Source organism: Synchiropus splendidus, chromosome 2, assembly GCF_027744825.2.
Source record: "Synchiropus splendidus isolate RoL2022-P1 chromosome 2, RoL_Sspl_1.0, whole genome shotgun sequence".
NCBI classification, from domain to species: domain Eukaryota; kingdom Metazoa; phylum Chordata; class Actinopteri; order Syngnathiformes; family Callionymidae; genus Synchiropus; species Synchiropus splendidus.
In genome coordinates, this window is record NC_071335.1 from 29781112 (window position 1) to 29797446 (window position 16335).

The 16335-nt window shown below is 40.9% G+C and overlaps 1 protein-coding gene across 6 annotated transcripts in view; it reads left to right on the forward strand.

Annotated features, from left to right (window-relative positions):
* The first annotated feature begins 216 nt into the window (after nt 1-216).
* The window catches only part of LOC128754060 (dynein axonemal heavy chain 6-like), a 42903-nt gene continuing 26784 nt past the window's right edge, over nt 217-16335 (forward strand). For 5 of the 6 annotated variants that reach the window (XR_008413896.1, XM_053856380.1, XM_053856382.1 and 2 more), the window contains exons 1-30: nt 217-486; nt 650-727; nt 2484-2576; nt 3011-3087; nt 3160-3309; nt 4056-4379; nt 4462-4596; nt 4691-4793; nt 4867-4930; nt 5946-6120; nt 6267-6368; nt 6439-6534; nt 6617-6703; nt 6955-7075; nt 9306-9457; nt 9613-9765; nt 10565-10816; nt 10968-11096; nt 11174-11287; nt 11367-11510; nt 11582-11737; nt 12566-12616; nt 13408-13500; nt 13567-13686; nt 13871-14051; nt 14194-14290; nt 14419-14653; nt 14842-15006; nt 15849-15959; nt 16040-16165. Coding sequence is in view for 5 of the 6 variants with exons in the window: in XM_053856380.1 (XP_053712355.1) it covers nt 706-727; nt 2484-2576; nt 3011-3087; nt 3160-3309; nt 4056-4379; nt 4462-4596; nt 4691-4793; nt 4867-4930; nt 5946-6120; nt 6267-6368; nt 6439-6534; nt 6617-6703; nt 6955-7075; nt 9306-9457; nt 9613-9765; nt 10565-10816; nt 10968-11096; nt 11174-11287; nt 11367-11510; nt 11582-11737; nt 12566-12616; nt 13408-13500; nt 13567-13686; nt 13871-14051; nt 14194-14290; nt 14419-14653; nt 14842-15006; nt 15849-15959; nt 16040-16165 (3828 nt within the window). In the remaining variant the exon portion in view is untranslated. Of the gene's footprint in view, nt 487-649; nt 780-2483; nt 2577-3010; nt 3088-3159; nt 3310-4055; nt 4380-4461; nt 4597-4690; nt 4794-4866; nt 4931-5945; nt 6121-6266; nt 6369-6438; nt 6535-6616; nt 6704-6954; nt 7076-9305; nt 9458-9612; nt 9766-10564; nt 10817-10967; nt 11097-11173; nt 11288-11366; nt 11511-11581; nt 11738-12565; nt 12617-13407; nt 13501-13566; nt 13687-13870; nt 14052-14193; nt 14291-14418; nt 14654-14841; nt 15007-15848; nt 15960-16039; nt 16166-16335 lie in introns of all 6 variants that reach the window. The other variant, XM_053856381.1, reaches the window with a different exon arrangement.

Sequence of the window (16335 nt, forward strand, 5' to 3'; positions counted from 1 at the left end):
TTGTCTTGTGTTACACCCCAAAGCCTTTATAATCAATGGCTTTAAGCCCAAATGATCACGTGTGGATCAAGTGAATTTGACGATGTGACCCAGTCAATAGCTGCTTTATACCTATTTTGCAGTGTTTTTCTTACCTCCCCGTCATTTTCCGAGTGTCTTTGAACGCATCTGTCAGTTCACCTGTTCCTACTTCACTCCATGGTTTTCATTCAGGTGAGTTTTTGCCTCGCGCTTCTGCAGCTGAACAACACACGGAAGTCTCTTTAACTCCAGTATTTTTATTTTACTTAACACATAACTTCGCTTCAGTTTCATTTTGCTTATTGTCCGTCGGTTTCGCGAGTGTTTAGCTGCAAATGTCACCATGACAACACGTACACACAGGGTCCGGGGACGTGTTCACTGGTGAACACCGTGTTTTGCTGTTGCCAACATCATGACTTTCTGAGATGAGCGGAGTTCATTCCGACATCGACGAGCCAGACGGTAAGAATAACATGCATTTTATTGAGTTAACACACGACACAGGCTACAGTAATATAGCAACTCTTTAGATACCACTGTTGAATATGCTTTTAAAAACAGTTTTGTTGGCATTTTGCATGCGAGTTATTGACCTGTACAGCTTCTTTACTTCTTTGCTTTCCAGCAGCCTGTAAGGTGTGGAGCCAGTGAGCGACCATTTTGGAAGGTTGTTGTCCAACCATGGCATCTGTCTGCAGAAGAGGTCTGACTTGCCTACCTTCAATTCCAATCCGCAAACCTCCTTAGAAGAAATAGTGAGTTACTCAAAGCTTGGCAACAAATGCATCAACTAAAAAGGAGATGATGCTACCTTTAAAAAGCGTAAGCCAAGTGACTGTGAACCATTTTCTTTCCAGAGTTGTCAGCAATATAGAGCTGCTTTTCAACAGCCACATACTGTAAATTGTCATATAAGACTGTTGAAAGTTTCTTTCTTTGCCGCCACTCCACTCATATGTGGATTTCTTTTGCGCTTTGTTTATCCAATGTCTTTGATTCATTCTCTTTAACTTCACGTGTCTTTACTTTATTGCCTTTGTGAAGGCATCCTTCAGGCTCACTATATATTAAAAAAATAACTTCATTTTCAGTTTGATTCGCACATTTTTTTTGTAATAGCTGGCAGATAATAAAAAGAAGAGAGCTTTTCGCTGCATGAAATTACCGGTTGACGGTGAGAATATTTGCCTGAAGAGTGGGTTTCTGGATGAAGCCAAATCTTATGTAAAAAGATATCTTTGCTCGGAGGTGAACCAGAAACTTTTTGCCCTTGAGTTTTTATACATTTTCCTGGGCCCTAGCTGATTGCCTCAATATTTACCTCAAAATTATGGTTGTTGACTCAAACAACTTCCAGGGAAAATGTTCTAGCTGGAGACTAAAAGTTGATGCTGACGATAAGAACAATGTCTTTAACATCTTTAGATGAAAAAAAAAAACAAAAACCATTCATTTTCCCTCCATGTCATGCAATGTCTATTCTCATGTCCATAATTTGAGAGAGCATAACTTACTACTTATAGTAAGTCAAACTATCATTCTTTTCTCAAGACAGTGTTTTGATGGATGATCTGACTGAAGAGCCCTTGGACTCTACTGAGGGTTTTTCTATCAGCTTCAACGTGCAATATTAACGTAGCAAAATGAAACAACTACATAAAATAATGCACTGTGAGAACTGTGTAACTAAGGCAAGGAAATGATGGTTGTTTTTCATTTAGTATATCAATTTAAATGGGTCATTTTGCAAAGCAAAACAGACTTAACAAGACACGTTCCGGTGTCTGCATACGATGAGCTGTCTATTTAGATGCTTTATACAGACAGCCAGCATCAAGGGTCATGCCCCTCTCTATTAACTTGTGGGGCTGGATGAAGCTGATGCATTTACTCAATAAGCATCTGGTTTTACTTCACCATAAAAAAAAAAAAAAAGAAGCGATCATTTGCAACCCTATTTGACGGGCTTTGTTGGAGCAGAAAATTGTCTGTCTGGGAAAGGAGGGAATGTTCTCGAACACACTGAATGCATTAGTGGACGAAGGTATTTCTACATAGTGCAACGTATTTCACCATTTATTTTTTGACATTTTAGAGGAAGCAGTGCTTCCCTTGCTGTCCCAGAAAAATCGCCCCTGGTGTCGAAACCTCTCTGTTGAGATCTTTCTGTGTGGATGACACCTTGTTGTCGCCCATGGCTTTTTACCGGCACACTCAGCTGGGAGAACTCGACAGGGCAGGACTTGGTGCTGAGATTACATCTCTAATAAGGTCATCTGCGGATCCTCTCAGTCAGAGGATGGAGGAGGAAATGTAGACGTTTTCAGACAGTCAGAAACTCTTCATGCATTGATTTGTTTTTCAGCATATTGTTTCCCTACAGATCTATATTTTGTCCTGCATTTAAATGACACCTAAAGGTGCATCATGGCGATTTTCTAATTCGTGTTTCCTATCAGACCTTCTTAGTATCAGATGCACAATGTCAGAGTCTTCCCAGGATTCTCAAAGCACAATGGGCAGCAAAGATGATGATGAAGAAGAGTCTTCAGGTAAGAAGCAGCATCACTTTTTTTGTGACTCAGTCAGGAAGTGAATCTGTAAACCATTGCAGTCATAGTGCACACTGGGTTCTTGAGTTGTGCTTTTCTCATCATTTGTTGCTTGTCTCATTTGCATATCTGCTTTTATTAAATTATTTTCTTTCAATGGAAAATAAACTTGAAACTTTTATTCTTTATCTTCATGTGCGCCTTTCTGAATTCTGTTAAAATAAGTTTTTAATCATGATTATCTTCAAATTCTTGCTATTAGACTGCAATGCTTTTTTCTGTTTAAATTGTTTATGAGATTCCAGGATCTTTTAAAATAGGGGGCTTCAAATTTCCACCATCAATATCGTCACGACTCTACACCCGGTTAACTAGAGATGTTATTGTTGTTCTTTGTCATTGTTACTGTTTGATTCTTCACATTTTCTCTGCAGGGTCGCAGACCAAGCTTCCCAAACTGGATTCTCAGTCTTTTGTACCGAGACCTCCATCTTATTCTAAAGAGACACAGGTAGGAAAAAGAAGTGTTTTTTGTCATGAATGTAGCTGAAGATTAACAGCATTTTAATTTGCTCTAAACCAGGTTGTTTTAAAAAGACGTGTTGTTCGGAAAATGCCCATTAAGCAACACCGCACAATCCAAGAGGGTATGTATTCTCCTGCTTGGTACACAGCCCTTCCACCCAAGCAGCGGGAGCCCCTCCAACTACCTACCATACCGTCCACCTCTAAGGTCAGTGACACAGCAAGAAGGCTCATTGCTAAATCTTGGTCTGACCTCTGTTTCCTCCTGATCATTTGGTTTTCTCGCACTCTCCAAAAACATGCAGTGGTTCATTGTCATTTCTATATGTGCGAGTGTGTGTTGTTTGCTTGCAGTGTCAAGTATCTGTGATGGGCTCCAGTCCATACTTGAACCATTGAAATATGTGTGAACAATATGCCTAATAGTTAATAGTCAATACATGGTAACAAATCTTATTATCATATCTTATATGCCGAAACAGGGCAAAGTCTGGCCCGGGGGCCAAATGCGGCCTGTATTTATGTGGGCCTCCTGGAGTTAAACTATAAAAACTGATAATGTTTGTTTGAAGGTCTTTTTGACCATTTTATTTAGTGCCTTTTTTATACCTTTTGAGTGCAACTGAGATATAACTTCTTTGTCAGCTTTTCATTTGACTATTTTAGTATTTAGTATTTTTCTACCGGATAATATGCATTGAAATTTGTTTCAGCAGAGTGAAGATTTATGTTTTGTTTATGTTTGTTGTGTATATTGTTCTTAGTTACTTTATGTTTTATTTCCATTACCTTAATTTGCTTTGTTGTTTTTTTTAATGTAAAACCTACAAAAACATTGTAGTGTCTGTAGTTTCCATGACAAAAATCTTTAAAAAAAAATAAAATGCAACGTCCTTGTATAAAAATGAAAGGTCTTGGGTGAATAATCCTGATCCATTTTTCTCCATATACCAGGATCCAACCTCTACCACTTTACCCTCTGAAAAACCTTTCCCTACCAAGAGTTCTGAAGATACTGACCTCCACAAGTTCAGTCAAGAACACAATATGAAGATCTGCTACGGAGGTGTGATATCCATGTCCAAGGACGAGTCCGACTTTGTGACCCACGAGCGCTGGAACAAGGAGTACGACTATCACTGCAAGCTCAGTCGCATCTCTTTCTTTTCCCTCTTCAAAAAGTGGAAACCTTTTTATATCTGGCGGAAAAACGTTCGCACAAAGAAGCTTCTGGTGGCCAGGAATATCCTCCAAAAAAGTTTATTCATAGTAAACAAGGTAGCTTTTCAGAACATCTTTAAACTGCTGTTTATATGAAACATTTCTGACACTTGCTTTCAATGCTCTCTGTGATTTCAAGTATCTCAGTCCTGCACTGGTGGAAATACGCAGAATGTGTTGCCAAATCAGCGAGACAGACTTGTGCCACTTGGAAGGAAGACATACATACACGCTGACTGAGTTCCAGAATACCCAGTATGCAAAGCAGCAGGAGGTACCGTTGTTATTTAATGTAATAATCCTACATTTAATGTGCCTTTCTATCACTGCTGGGATGCCAGTGACATGTATTTATTCATTTTCCACAGGTACTAGCTGACCTGTCGAGGTTCCGAGAGCTTGTGAAAGAAGTAACACTTTGTTCCTGCCGTAGCTACTTGTCAGATCCTGAATGCCAGTCTATTACTCCAGGTGTGTCTTGCAATGTTTGGAGATTTATTCAGACACAGATTGAAAAAGATAACATGAATCTGTTTTCCAACAGACATTGTGAAAAGTCCTATTCTGTTGGAGATAAGCAAGACTTATCTATGTCAACAAATCATCTGGTGAGTATTAGTGTTAGTGTTTGTATTGAGCTATATAATAATGATCCATTATGATGAATTTTTTACACGGTCCTGTCGAATAGCCTTTAGCAAGATTAGAATTGTTTGAGTTTATCAACCTGTTATTGGCAAATATGTTGCTTCCCACAAGGTTTGACCTGCACATTTCGTGTTACTATAATTCCTCATTGGTTTATCTTATCTAGAAAATTCCAACACTATCTGTAGGCTGAGAACCAGAGCATTGCACACATGGTGGCCCATGCACCTGTACAGTAGGACCAGCTAAATGCAGACCAGATTTCGGAAAGCAGAAAACTGCCAATGATTCATGGCGTGAGCATCCATGATGATGGACGAAAAACACGCACTCATTATACCGTTTTTTAGCAGTTCTACAGTGGTTAAATGAAATAAACCCTGGTAAATAATTTCAATCTTAATAGGGTAGAAGATTTTTCCTCATCTTCACTGCAAGTTGTTTCATCCATCCATACATTTTCTGCCATTATCTAGGATCTGCTCCCAACTGTAGATCTCCTGGGGGAATTAGGTCTGACCAGTGGGAACCATGATCCCTCCTGACTGTCAGTCAGGGTCTCTGTCCCTAACCCTAACTTCCTGGATGACCTGAACAGGGAGGCATCCAGACCAGATGTCCAGTCCAGATAGTTAATTTCAGCCACCCTTTTTTCTTGGATCTTACTCTTTTGGAAACTCTCCACAAACCTTGAGTACAAATGTTAGGTAAACAGATATATGAGCACGTTCTTCACCGTGACAGATCGATGATACAACGTGCTCATTGCTGCCTCATCTGGGAGGCCGTTTCCAATGGTAGACCTTGGTTTTGGATGTGGATGAGCCATTCCTCACACCCACATATAAACCATTCTAGTGACAGTGCCAAAAAAAATGAAAGGACCAAACCTCTGGATTGTTCCTGTGCATAATGAATCATAAAATCCTGGATTACATTTGTCCAATAAAATCTTCCATCTTGGCTTGTGTGCAGTTTCATCCGTCTCGTTGACTACATGGTCGCCAACACTTTACACATGTTGGTGGTGAATGAAGTTGGGAAACTGCTGGAGACCCTCCAGGAGCAGCTCAGTCATAATCCCTGTCCTGCCACAATAAAAAGCTGGGGTCGGCAAGTCAAAGCAGGGTCGGAATGGACCGACACTGAGGTATTCTATGATCTCGAGCTAACTCTAAAGCAGAGTTGACTCATGACGTAACTCTACTTTTAGTGCGATTAATCGTGATTAAAAAGTTTAGTCTATTCACAGCTCTTGTTCTTGATTCATTCTTTTCATTTGTCTCTTTAAATCAGCCAGTGGAAGCTAGTGCAGCCGTCGGAAAACCACTGTTCATGTCCCAACTGGTGCTGGATGTAAATGCCTTGACATACAAACCGTCCAAAGAGATATTTCAGGTAGACATTCACTTGCAAGCAATTGTGCTTTTACCATATTATTGACTGCTCTGTGCCTGTGCACCAACAGGAGGCTTTAGAGGATATTATCTGGCAGTATGGGGACACTGTACTGACGGTCAAAACACTGACGGAAGATGGAGATCTAAGATCACTTACTCATGAGGTACTGTACCAGGTACTTTGTGACACCTAGATATTGTCATTCAAGTTTGAAGAAGCTAAAGATGTGCTGAAACGTATCACAGGTATCAGAAAGTAAATTTCAAGTCGGTCCAAGTTTGAAATCCATAATAGAGAACGGTCACCTCCGCAGCATCATCAGAGACATCAGAGTAAGTTTGTATTTTTACTTCTCATACTGAATAAATGCATCCTGAAACTTGCTCTTTACGGATGAGAAAAATGTGCAACTTTGTACAAGTTTATTTATACTCTCAAGATCAAGTTTTAACCTTTAGATATGATTTATTGACATTTCACTGCCTCCAGAATCCTTTTTGTGCATTTGTTGTGTAAGGAGCCCTCAAACTGCAGATAAAATTATAATGCATCTGCATCTGCAATTTTCTGTTCTTTTCCTCAGGAAACATTTCAGTGCGCCTTTGACGTCGCTGAAATGTATTCGAGCACATTTGAGCATTTCCAACAGTTTTATAAGGAGAATGAGAGTCTGAATATGGAAACGCTTCGGCAACAGGAGCATGGTAATTTCCCTTTTTGTCTGTGAACTTAAGAATGTGGTGATGGGTTCGGAAAAGACCTTGATGTTCATCACGCTGTAAACATGCCAAGAGACACTGTTTAAATTGGATGGATGGATGGATGGATGGATGGATGGATGGATGGATGGATCATAGATGATCAGGTAGACTTCAGATCATTGCTAGATAATTGTTGATTGTAGATTAATACTTGTTTTGGTAATAACCAGGTAATATCTTCATTAAAAAAAACACATGCTAGCCATGTTGGATTAAGAGCTGAGAGCTGGAGCAGAGTAATGGCTTTTTTCCAACAGTTCACATTTTCCCCACCACTGGAGACGACTGTTTTGCTGTTATTTGGCCCTCTGAGAATTTCAGGTTTTATTTCAAAGGTCAACAAGTCAAGGTGTTGCGTTGATCATTCCCCACGCCTCCAGGTTTTCAAGAAATTATGCAGTAGGTTCATTTTGCGGGGACTAATTGCCCCTCACTGTAGAATAATAGGCAAATGGTGAAAGCACTGAGCCTGGCACATTGTCTCGCCCCCCTGTGGATGACCTCACCTCTCAAATGGCTAATTGTGCTGCAGTTATACGTGCAGTGAATTATCCCATCAAGTGAGACATGAAAATATAAATGTAAACGGCACAGCAGTGGATGGTTGACAGACTCAACCACTCTTAAAAAATTAGAAGAAGAAAAATGGGACAATAATGGAAGCCCCACAGCAAAGTCCTCTGCTCAGTCAGCGGGTAGAAATTAAAACCAAAGGGAAAAACAAGGACTGACCTTAGGCAACAGAACAGTCACCTCTATTAAAAGCAGTTATACCCTGTGTTGCCATATGCCTTCCACGAGGATCATCAGACCAGCTGTCATCCTGAAAACCAGCTGCAAAACCCAGAATGGTTATGCAGTGCCTGTCATCATTTACGTGAATCATATTTAATGTCTTCATTTCAAAGGTTTAATGCTTTATGACTGACCTAAACTATATGACTGTAGAGAAAGATGGCTGTCGCCGCCTCTGCTCAGCATCTATGATCGCACGCTCACATTGTTCCCGGGCAGTCTGTGTGTCTCTGTATACCGTGACACCCAAGCAGTCCCTGTTGTCGCTTCCTTCAGGACCATCTCTCTCTTTTGGGAGGTTAAAAGCTTGGTCTAGTGTTTACAGAAATAAATGTACACAACGTACAGCTGTTTTTTTGGGGGGGTCAGCTTTACGGTGAACCAAATTACACTGTTGAAATGTATACAGTTTAGGATAGGGATGCTCCGATCAAGATTTTTGCTGCCGCTCACATGGATTGAGAATGTGTACACGATGTAAAAAAAAAACAAAAAAAACTTATTTTAATTCAGATACGTTTTATATACCTCTTCAAGGTGAAAACTCTAGAAAAACCTTACTGAATGCAGCAATTATTATGTCATAAGGACACCTGAAAAACATTTCATTTGATGTGAGACGTCGTAGGTGAATCTCTAGAGGCTGTGCTATGTCCGTGAAGTATTTACATACTGTAGAGGGACTCTGAGAGAGAGTGCACTGCAACACCTGAGAAAGGCTGCTCATCTAGCTCGGTGAAATCAATAATTACTTCTTATCATTCCGAATGTCGCTAGGCGTCAGCTGCGCTAACAGCCTGCTGCTGAGGAACCAGCGGTCTCACTTTCATGAGCTGGAAAACTCTCCAAGCTCCGTCAAGTGTTGGTGCTTTAAGTAGCGTGTTTAATTTGAAGGCGCTTCCCTGCGCAGCTTTTTCCCATGCATGTGCTGCAGGATGCAAACTTAACATGACATGAAAGAAGCTCCACAGCAGACATGGCGCTGCTTTGTGAGCAGCGAGTAGGGAGGAGCGGACGCATCACAACCAGTGGGGCTTCATCGGAGCGCCGGCTGTCACACGTAATCAATGACTGGCAATGACTGGCAGCGATCGGCATTCACCGATCACACTGAAATCGGCCGCTCATGATCGGTGACCGATCGATCGGAGCATCCTTAGTTTTGGACCTGGTCTTTGAACGAATGCACTAATAATTGAAGGGAAAAATAATAATAAAAATTCCCTCCTGGTGTTTTGTATTTTTTGTTCTATTTGCATTGTGAACACTGTTGTTATTATTTACGTTTTTTTTTTTTCAAATTTGTTTATGACTGCAACCCTTTTGTGTGGTGTCTAGGCTGCATCATTCTCCTGAATATGTCCTTTGTCTTGTTCAGGCCTGGATTTCTTTGGAAAGTCACTTGAGTTGTACCACAGCGAGCACAAACTGGCCTTGGCCATACGCAAGACCCGTCATCTTGGCTTGCTGCTTGTCGACAAGAAACAACTGAGACGGAAGCTTGTAACTTCGCCCCTGCGCTGCTTGGATGTCAGTACAAATCAGCACTCAATTAAACCCCTGCTTTTCTTTTCTTACTCCCTCAGATGACACACGAGTTCAGCACTTATAGTGTGGTTTTGTTCACTTATAAATATCAAACATGGTGAGATGGAATAATTGCTCTGCTGTCATTTGGGTTTCAGGTCGTTAATGAGATGCTCACTCAGCTGGCTAAAAGGAAGCTGGACGCTGTTATAGCCGAAGCTTGCGAGGCCCAGTTTAACCTCGAGCACACTCCCAATACCACAACAGAGCTTGCCAACTACTTGATGCTCCTGGATCAAATTCAAGACCGGGTGAGGGTTAAGCTTTTCAGCCTAAAGCTCTTCTGAAAGGGGTCTGGCAGTACGAGACCATCTGTTCCTCATGTGTTTGGTCGATTTTCAGAAAGTTTGCTGTGGAGGCAGAGGTAGTTGGATTGCCATGATTGAAATGATTGAAGTGTTTGTGGAGACTTCATGAATGTAGCGTAATCCTTCCAACAAAAAGTTTGAATTTCTCTGGCTTCCACTCTTGTCTAAGCAATTTTTCACAAGCAGGATTATCGAGACATGAATTCAAATGTGTCAAAGGTCTTTATCACGTTGATTTCATAAAAAAAAGACACTCAAAGAACCAGATCAAGTATATAATAGATGTAGTGAGGGGCTTATGATGGTTCATGAAACAGTGTCCTCATTTTCAGATCCCTCTTTGAGCAACTATATCAATGAAACATGACATGTTTACGCTGAAAGCACCAACGACTGAGCTCTGGAAATGACACTGTATCATGAAGCTTCATCAGGCCATTCACTACTTTGGTGGGTGCCTTGTTCTTTGTCTTACGGCTTCCATGCAGTTCATCCTCCTCCACCTTCAGTGATCTTTCGACAGAATGAAGACTTATGTCCACAACTAATGTCATGCTGCTATCTCAGGAGGCTTGCTAGCTTGTTGCAGGTTTCATCTGGTTTCCAGACTTTCTGGTGTAGGTCTGCAAAGGCCAATCACAAGCCTGTCTTAGACTCCTTTGGGGGAAGGAATGTTTAAAAGTAGCCACTGAAAATGACGTCAAATCGACTTACTGATGCTCTCCTATATTTCCCTCTCCAGATTCCATTCCTTGAGGAGGAGGAGGAGACTGTTCATCAGATGTACAATCTCATTAAGCAGTATTCGGTCCCTGCTCCACCCGAGGACCTTGTTCTTTTTGAGACGATGCAGAGCACCATTAACTCTTTAAATTCCATTGTTAACAAGGCTGCATCAAAGAGGGACGCTAACTTGGAAATTCTCTGTAGCTCCCTGCAGAATGACATCATAGAACTGAACTGCAAGGTCGGGAAAGTGAAGCATAAGTCAAAGGTATGTCAGCTACTTGAAAGCTATTTGTGTCTTCTGCTGGCTACTTTGCTATGATGTATTTTATTAAAATCCATATGCAGCATGCTTCTCATTTTATGATTCTACGTATTGATTGAGCTGTTCATGAACCACCCCTCTGTTTTTCTACCAGGATCGAAGAATCCTTGACATCAATTCAAATGTTGCAGAAGTTCACACACTGCTGGATGACATCCAGGTTTCTGTAGATGAGCTGCAGGCGCAAGCTTCTGCCTTCAAGTCGTACCAGAAAAAATTCAAGGTGATGACTTAATATCTGTCTGCATGTGTACACAAGCAAACATCAGGTCGTTTTTTTAAAAAAAAACATCCTTTCAGGTGGAGGTGACCAGGTTTGACGCTCTGGATGAGTTAACGTCAGAGTTCCGACTGATGCAGCTCCTCTGGAAATCTCTCGAGGAATGGGACATTTTGCAGGCTGAATGGACTGAGGTGCGCTACTGTAGATGGATTATTTCCAGTATTGTGTCCTCTGATATGACTTCATGTATCTTAATCCATTGTTTCTTAGTCTAAACTGGAGGACTTAGACTTGGAACAGCTGACCTCACAGGTCAACAAATATACCAAGTATTTGGTCCAGCTGGAGAAGGGTCTTCCTCGCAACAATGTGGTACCAATTTTGAAGGAGAAAGTGGACGCTATGAAGCAGAGGGTTTGTAGTTGACCATAGCTTAAGAATTTCTCAACTGTATTCTTCTAATATTTTACTCTTTCATATCTCAGTTGCCATTGATCATTGATTTACGGAACCCCTGCATGAAACAAGATCATTGGCTGGCATTGGAAACTGTTGTTGGGAAACCCCTGGACAAGGATCACGCATCCCTGGCAGCGCTGGAGGAAATTAATGTCTTTGCTTATGGGCAAGAGATCCAGAAGGTATGATTGAAGCTGTTACAATTACTGAGCTTTCCTACAGTTGTTCGTTCCTTCATTCACATAGCAGGAACGAGGATCGAAGTGTCGTAGATCCTGGAGCATTTTTACCTCCTCTTTCGGAGCAGTACCTTAGAAACTATTCCCCTTTGCAATGGATAAATGAACCCTGTGGACTTTGGTTCGCCATCATGGTTTTATATGTATTTTTACTGTAATTACATTTTTCATTTTCCCTGAACTTCTATTGCTTTCCTCTTCGGGTTGGCAAATAAATTACATTTTCTCAATGTCAGCCTTTGATCAAATTTTCCAACTCTTGGAAACAATGAGCGTTAGTTATGTACAGTAATTACACAGCATTTATGTACACAGTTTCAACAACTTTCTTCTCTGCTGTTGCGTATGTCAGGCGTTTGCCTCAAGCACTTAAGTGCAACAAAACAAGCTATTTGAGTTTTCACATTTATAGCAAAACACTGCCAGGCGGAATAAATGCAGCACAATTCAGAGCAAAATATGCAGCTGACAGAGATTTCATCTGTGAAATGAGTGTTTGGGATGCTAATTGGTCAGCCAGTTGTCTCAGGGAGATTAAATGGAACATAAAAAAACTTGCTTGTTAAACCAATTTTATTCTCTCTTAAGCTCTGTTGATTATAGGAATTTTGAATATGAGAGATTGTTTGCAAAGTTTTTTTGTCAAAAGAGATTGAAGGAGCAAAACCCTTTCGTCATTTAAACAATTCAATAAACCTTCCCGTAGCTGTGCGCTGCATCATTCGATTTTGGGTCAATATAAAGAGCTAACAGATACACTTGACATTTCAGGTGTCGGGACAAGCTTCAGGGGAGGCATCGGTGGAGGGGATTATTGCAAAGGTAAGGTTGATAAAATAGTGGTCATTCATTCTCGAGTCACGTGTGTATCATTCTGGATGTTTGGAAGTTTTACAGATGATTTCATAAGTTGCCTCATGGACACAATAACATGAAAATAAATGGTGACATTTTCTGAAGCCTCATAAATGCATCTAGTAGAAGTCCCCAATTGAAGACAATTTAAGCTGGGAATGAGGAGTTTCCTTCATCTGTCACATTCACTATGTTCTAGTGATGGACTCAAGTCATTTTTAGAAGCTCTGTTTTACACTGTATTTGTTCTAGTTCAGATAAAACACACTTAGTTCTCATCACCAGGCCACAGTTTTAATTATCAATGTTCACTTCTAGGTCTCGTCTGTAATATCAGTTTGTTACCATAACAGAGAGCAGAAAATCATCCGCACTGCAGCTCACTATGCCTGGCTTTGATTTGTGAAAGATGAAAACAGTTTTTTGTCTGCTTTATTCTTGGATTCAGGCACTCACTGTGGTTACACACTGTAAGATACCATACCAATGTCTTTTACAAAGATCCATGCAAGAAATGTGAAATGTTATCACGGAAAGATCATCTTGAAATGGTAGTTGTCATCAAACCTGTCACAGAATGCTCCTACTACTATAACAACACATGACAAACAGCATTTCACTGCGCCTGTTCTCTTCCTCCTTCTTTTTAGCCTTTTCTGAATGAAAACATCCTGTTTCAGTTTGCACTTCTTCAATGTAAAAGCTTCCTTCCATTACACATGTGACATATTTCTGCCCAATGTGATCACTCGTATTAGGTTGAGGACATTTGGAAGACAACTGAATTTACAGTCCTCTGTCATGGCGACTCCAAGGAAGTCTTCATTTTGGGAGGCACAGATGAGATTCAGGTAAAGCTGACTCGCTCTTCCTGTGTGAACCAGTTCTTTGAAAACTGTGTGTGTTCTGCCACAAAGGTGCTCTTGGATGACAGCATCATCAACGTAGCCACGGTGGCTTCGTCTCGCTATGTCGATCCTATCAAGCCCAAGGTTGACAAACTCACCAAACAGTTGACACGTTTCAATAAAACACTGGTACGTTTTTAGACTGAATTTGTGACTGAATTTGAAGCTGTTTAAAATATGTGCAATGCCGCTCTCTAGTGGTTGTAATGAAGAAGCCCAGGTACTTCTGAATGGGTGCTTGTAAATTGTTTAAACAATCTGCTATTATCAAAGAGCTCTTTCTCACTCAACTACTCTTTAAATGTCCCACCAGGATGAATGGCTCACATGCCAGAGAAATTGGCTCTACCTAGAAAGCATCTTTGTTGCACCAGACATCAAGAGGCAGCTTCCCGAGGAGTCCAAGAAGTTTGTGAAAGTGGACAAGTCCTGGAGAGAGATCATGTACAAAGTGAATAAGATGCCAAACGCTCTGAGAGCCGCCACGCAGCCCGGTTGGTTTTTTGTTTTAAATAAGCAAAGCGATCTTCTTGTGGTTCAGACACAGACTTGACAGTCTAGCAGTCTGGGGGGTCTGGCAGTGTGTACTTCCAGTCCTGCCCTCATGTCTCACGTCACATCTTTGATTTCACACAGATCTCTTGGAGACTTTTCAGAGAAACAATGAGCTTTTGGATGAGATACATAAGTGTCTGGAAGACTATCTGGAGTCCAAGAGAGTGATATTCCCTCGGTTTGTTGTGGATTCTTGTTGCTATTAAAATACCGGATTTCACCACTATATTTAAATTTCTAATTTGGTCTGCATCTTGCACTGCCTGATTTTTCATTTTTGTTTCTTTCTTTTTCTACCCTTGCCAGATTCTATTTCTTGTCCAATGATGAGCTCATTAATATTTTGGCACAAACAAGGAACCCCCAGGCAGTTCAACCACACCTGAGGAAATGTTTTGATGCGATTACACACCTTGAGTTTGCTTTACTCACCGAACAACCAGCCGCAGCAGGAGGGACTATCCTGGAAGGTGTAGAACCAAGCGGAGAAAAAGTTTACAGCAAAAACATCCTCAGTATGGTCTCCCCAGAGGGAGAAAAGGTCAGTGTGAAGCCTTTCAATCCTGTTTTATCTTGTGTCTGGTCTCACGTTGAGAGTTTTGAGACACTGTGAAGCAACTTTTTTTTTCTTCATTCTGTGGCATTAATCCTGATTTCAAGGCTATCTAGGATGTGGAAATAGACAATGTCGAAACGAAAAAAAACAACCTCCTTGCTCTTTTCTTTCAGGTTGCTTTGACGAAAGGTTTGAAAGCACAAGGCAATGTAGAAGACTGGCTTTGCAAAGTGGAGGAGGCGATGTTTGTGTCACTTCGACGCCTGAGCAAGGCAGCTATCACTGATTATGAACTGAGGAGTAGGGAAGAGTGGGTCATTGCTGGCCACGCATCTCAGGTACAGATACACCAGGGTTCTTAACCTTTTTGAACACAGGGAGCACCGTTCCCAGAACATTTTATTTGTGATCAATAACCATGTGATCATCCCAAAGATATTAGTCATTGAAAAGTCTAACTAGCAGCAGAACCAGGTGCGAGTCATATATCTGTAGAAAAAAAAATACATCTAATCCAAACTGTTGAAAAAAAAATTGGAAAAACTGAATAAAACTCTGAATAAAACAAATATATAAAATAAAGATAAAATATTTTATTTAAACTCCAAAGAAGTTATAAGTAAAGTGTATCTCCATAAAATTCACAACTGCTTCAACAGGGGCTTTTATGAAGTGTTTTTACTGTTTGGGGGCAGTAGTTTGGTGACGCACTACATATGTGGTTGGGCCCCGGCCCCATGGCTAAGAGGCACTGTATTACACATCATTTGTATACATCTAACTAAGGGGAAGTTGTTGCTCGGTTACTACAGAGTTTCATCAACGTTACTCAGGTAGACTATGTGTGCTGTTTGAGCAAGTCCCTAGCACTACTGCCACCTGCTGTCCCATTGAGGCCATTGCTATTAATGATGTTTCAAACACTTATTGGGTTATATTGACCAAATAAATGTTGATGAGGGTGGATTAATGTCGAGAGTCGAATGAGGGCAGAGGGAAATAAAATCTTAATTGTCAAAGTAAGACATGAAATAATCTCTTTATGCCGAAACCATTATCATAAAAGGCTAAAGTCTTTTCTTGTTATCAACGCTTCACTCGTCTCAGATCTGCAGTCACAACTTTACACGTTGCTTCGTCTTTTCTTGTGGTTAATACAGTAATGATTTGTGTCCACCAGGTGGTGCTGACGATCTCACAGATGATGTGGTGCAAGGACCTGGATGGCTGTCTGGAGGGAGACCACGATCATTTTGCTGCTTTGCAGGAATTTGAACACACAAATATTGATGTACATTCTTTGCTTTCATTACTATTTAAAAAAAACCATCCCCTTTGTTGTGGTCTGTCTAATAATCTTGTGTCTTGCAGAGGCTAAATGCACTGGCTGCTCTGGTCCGAGGGAAGCTGCCTTCTTTACACCGAAATATTGTGACTGCCCTTATTACTATTGATGTCCATGCCAGGGACATTGTTACTGATCTTGTCCGGCAGAAGGTACGGCGCATGAAACAACGTCACTTTTGCCATATTGAACCAAACATTTGATGCCAAAAGGCATCCGTTTGAGCCATCCTGGACAAACTGCAGTGCAGTGTGTGATCTTTTTATCAGACAACCATTTAAAGTTGAAGCATTGTGGGCTTGTCTCTTGGGGCAGACCGGCT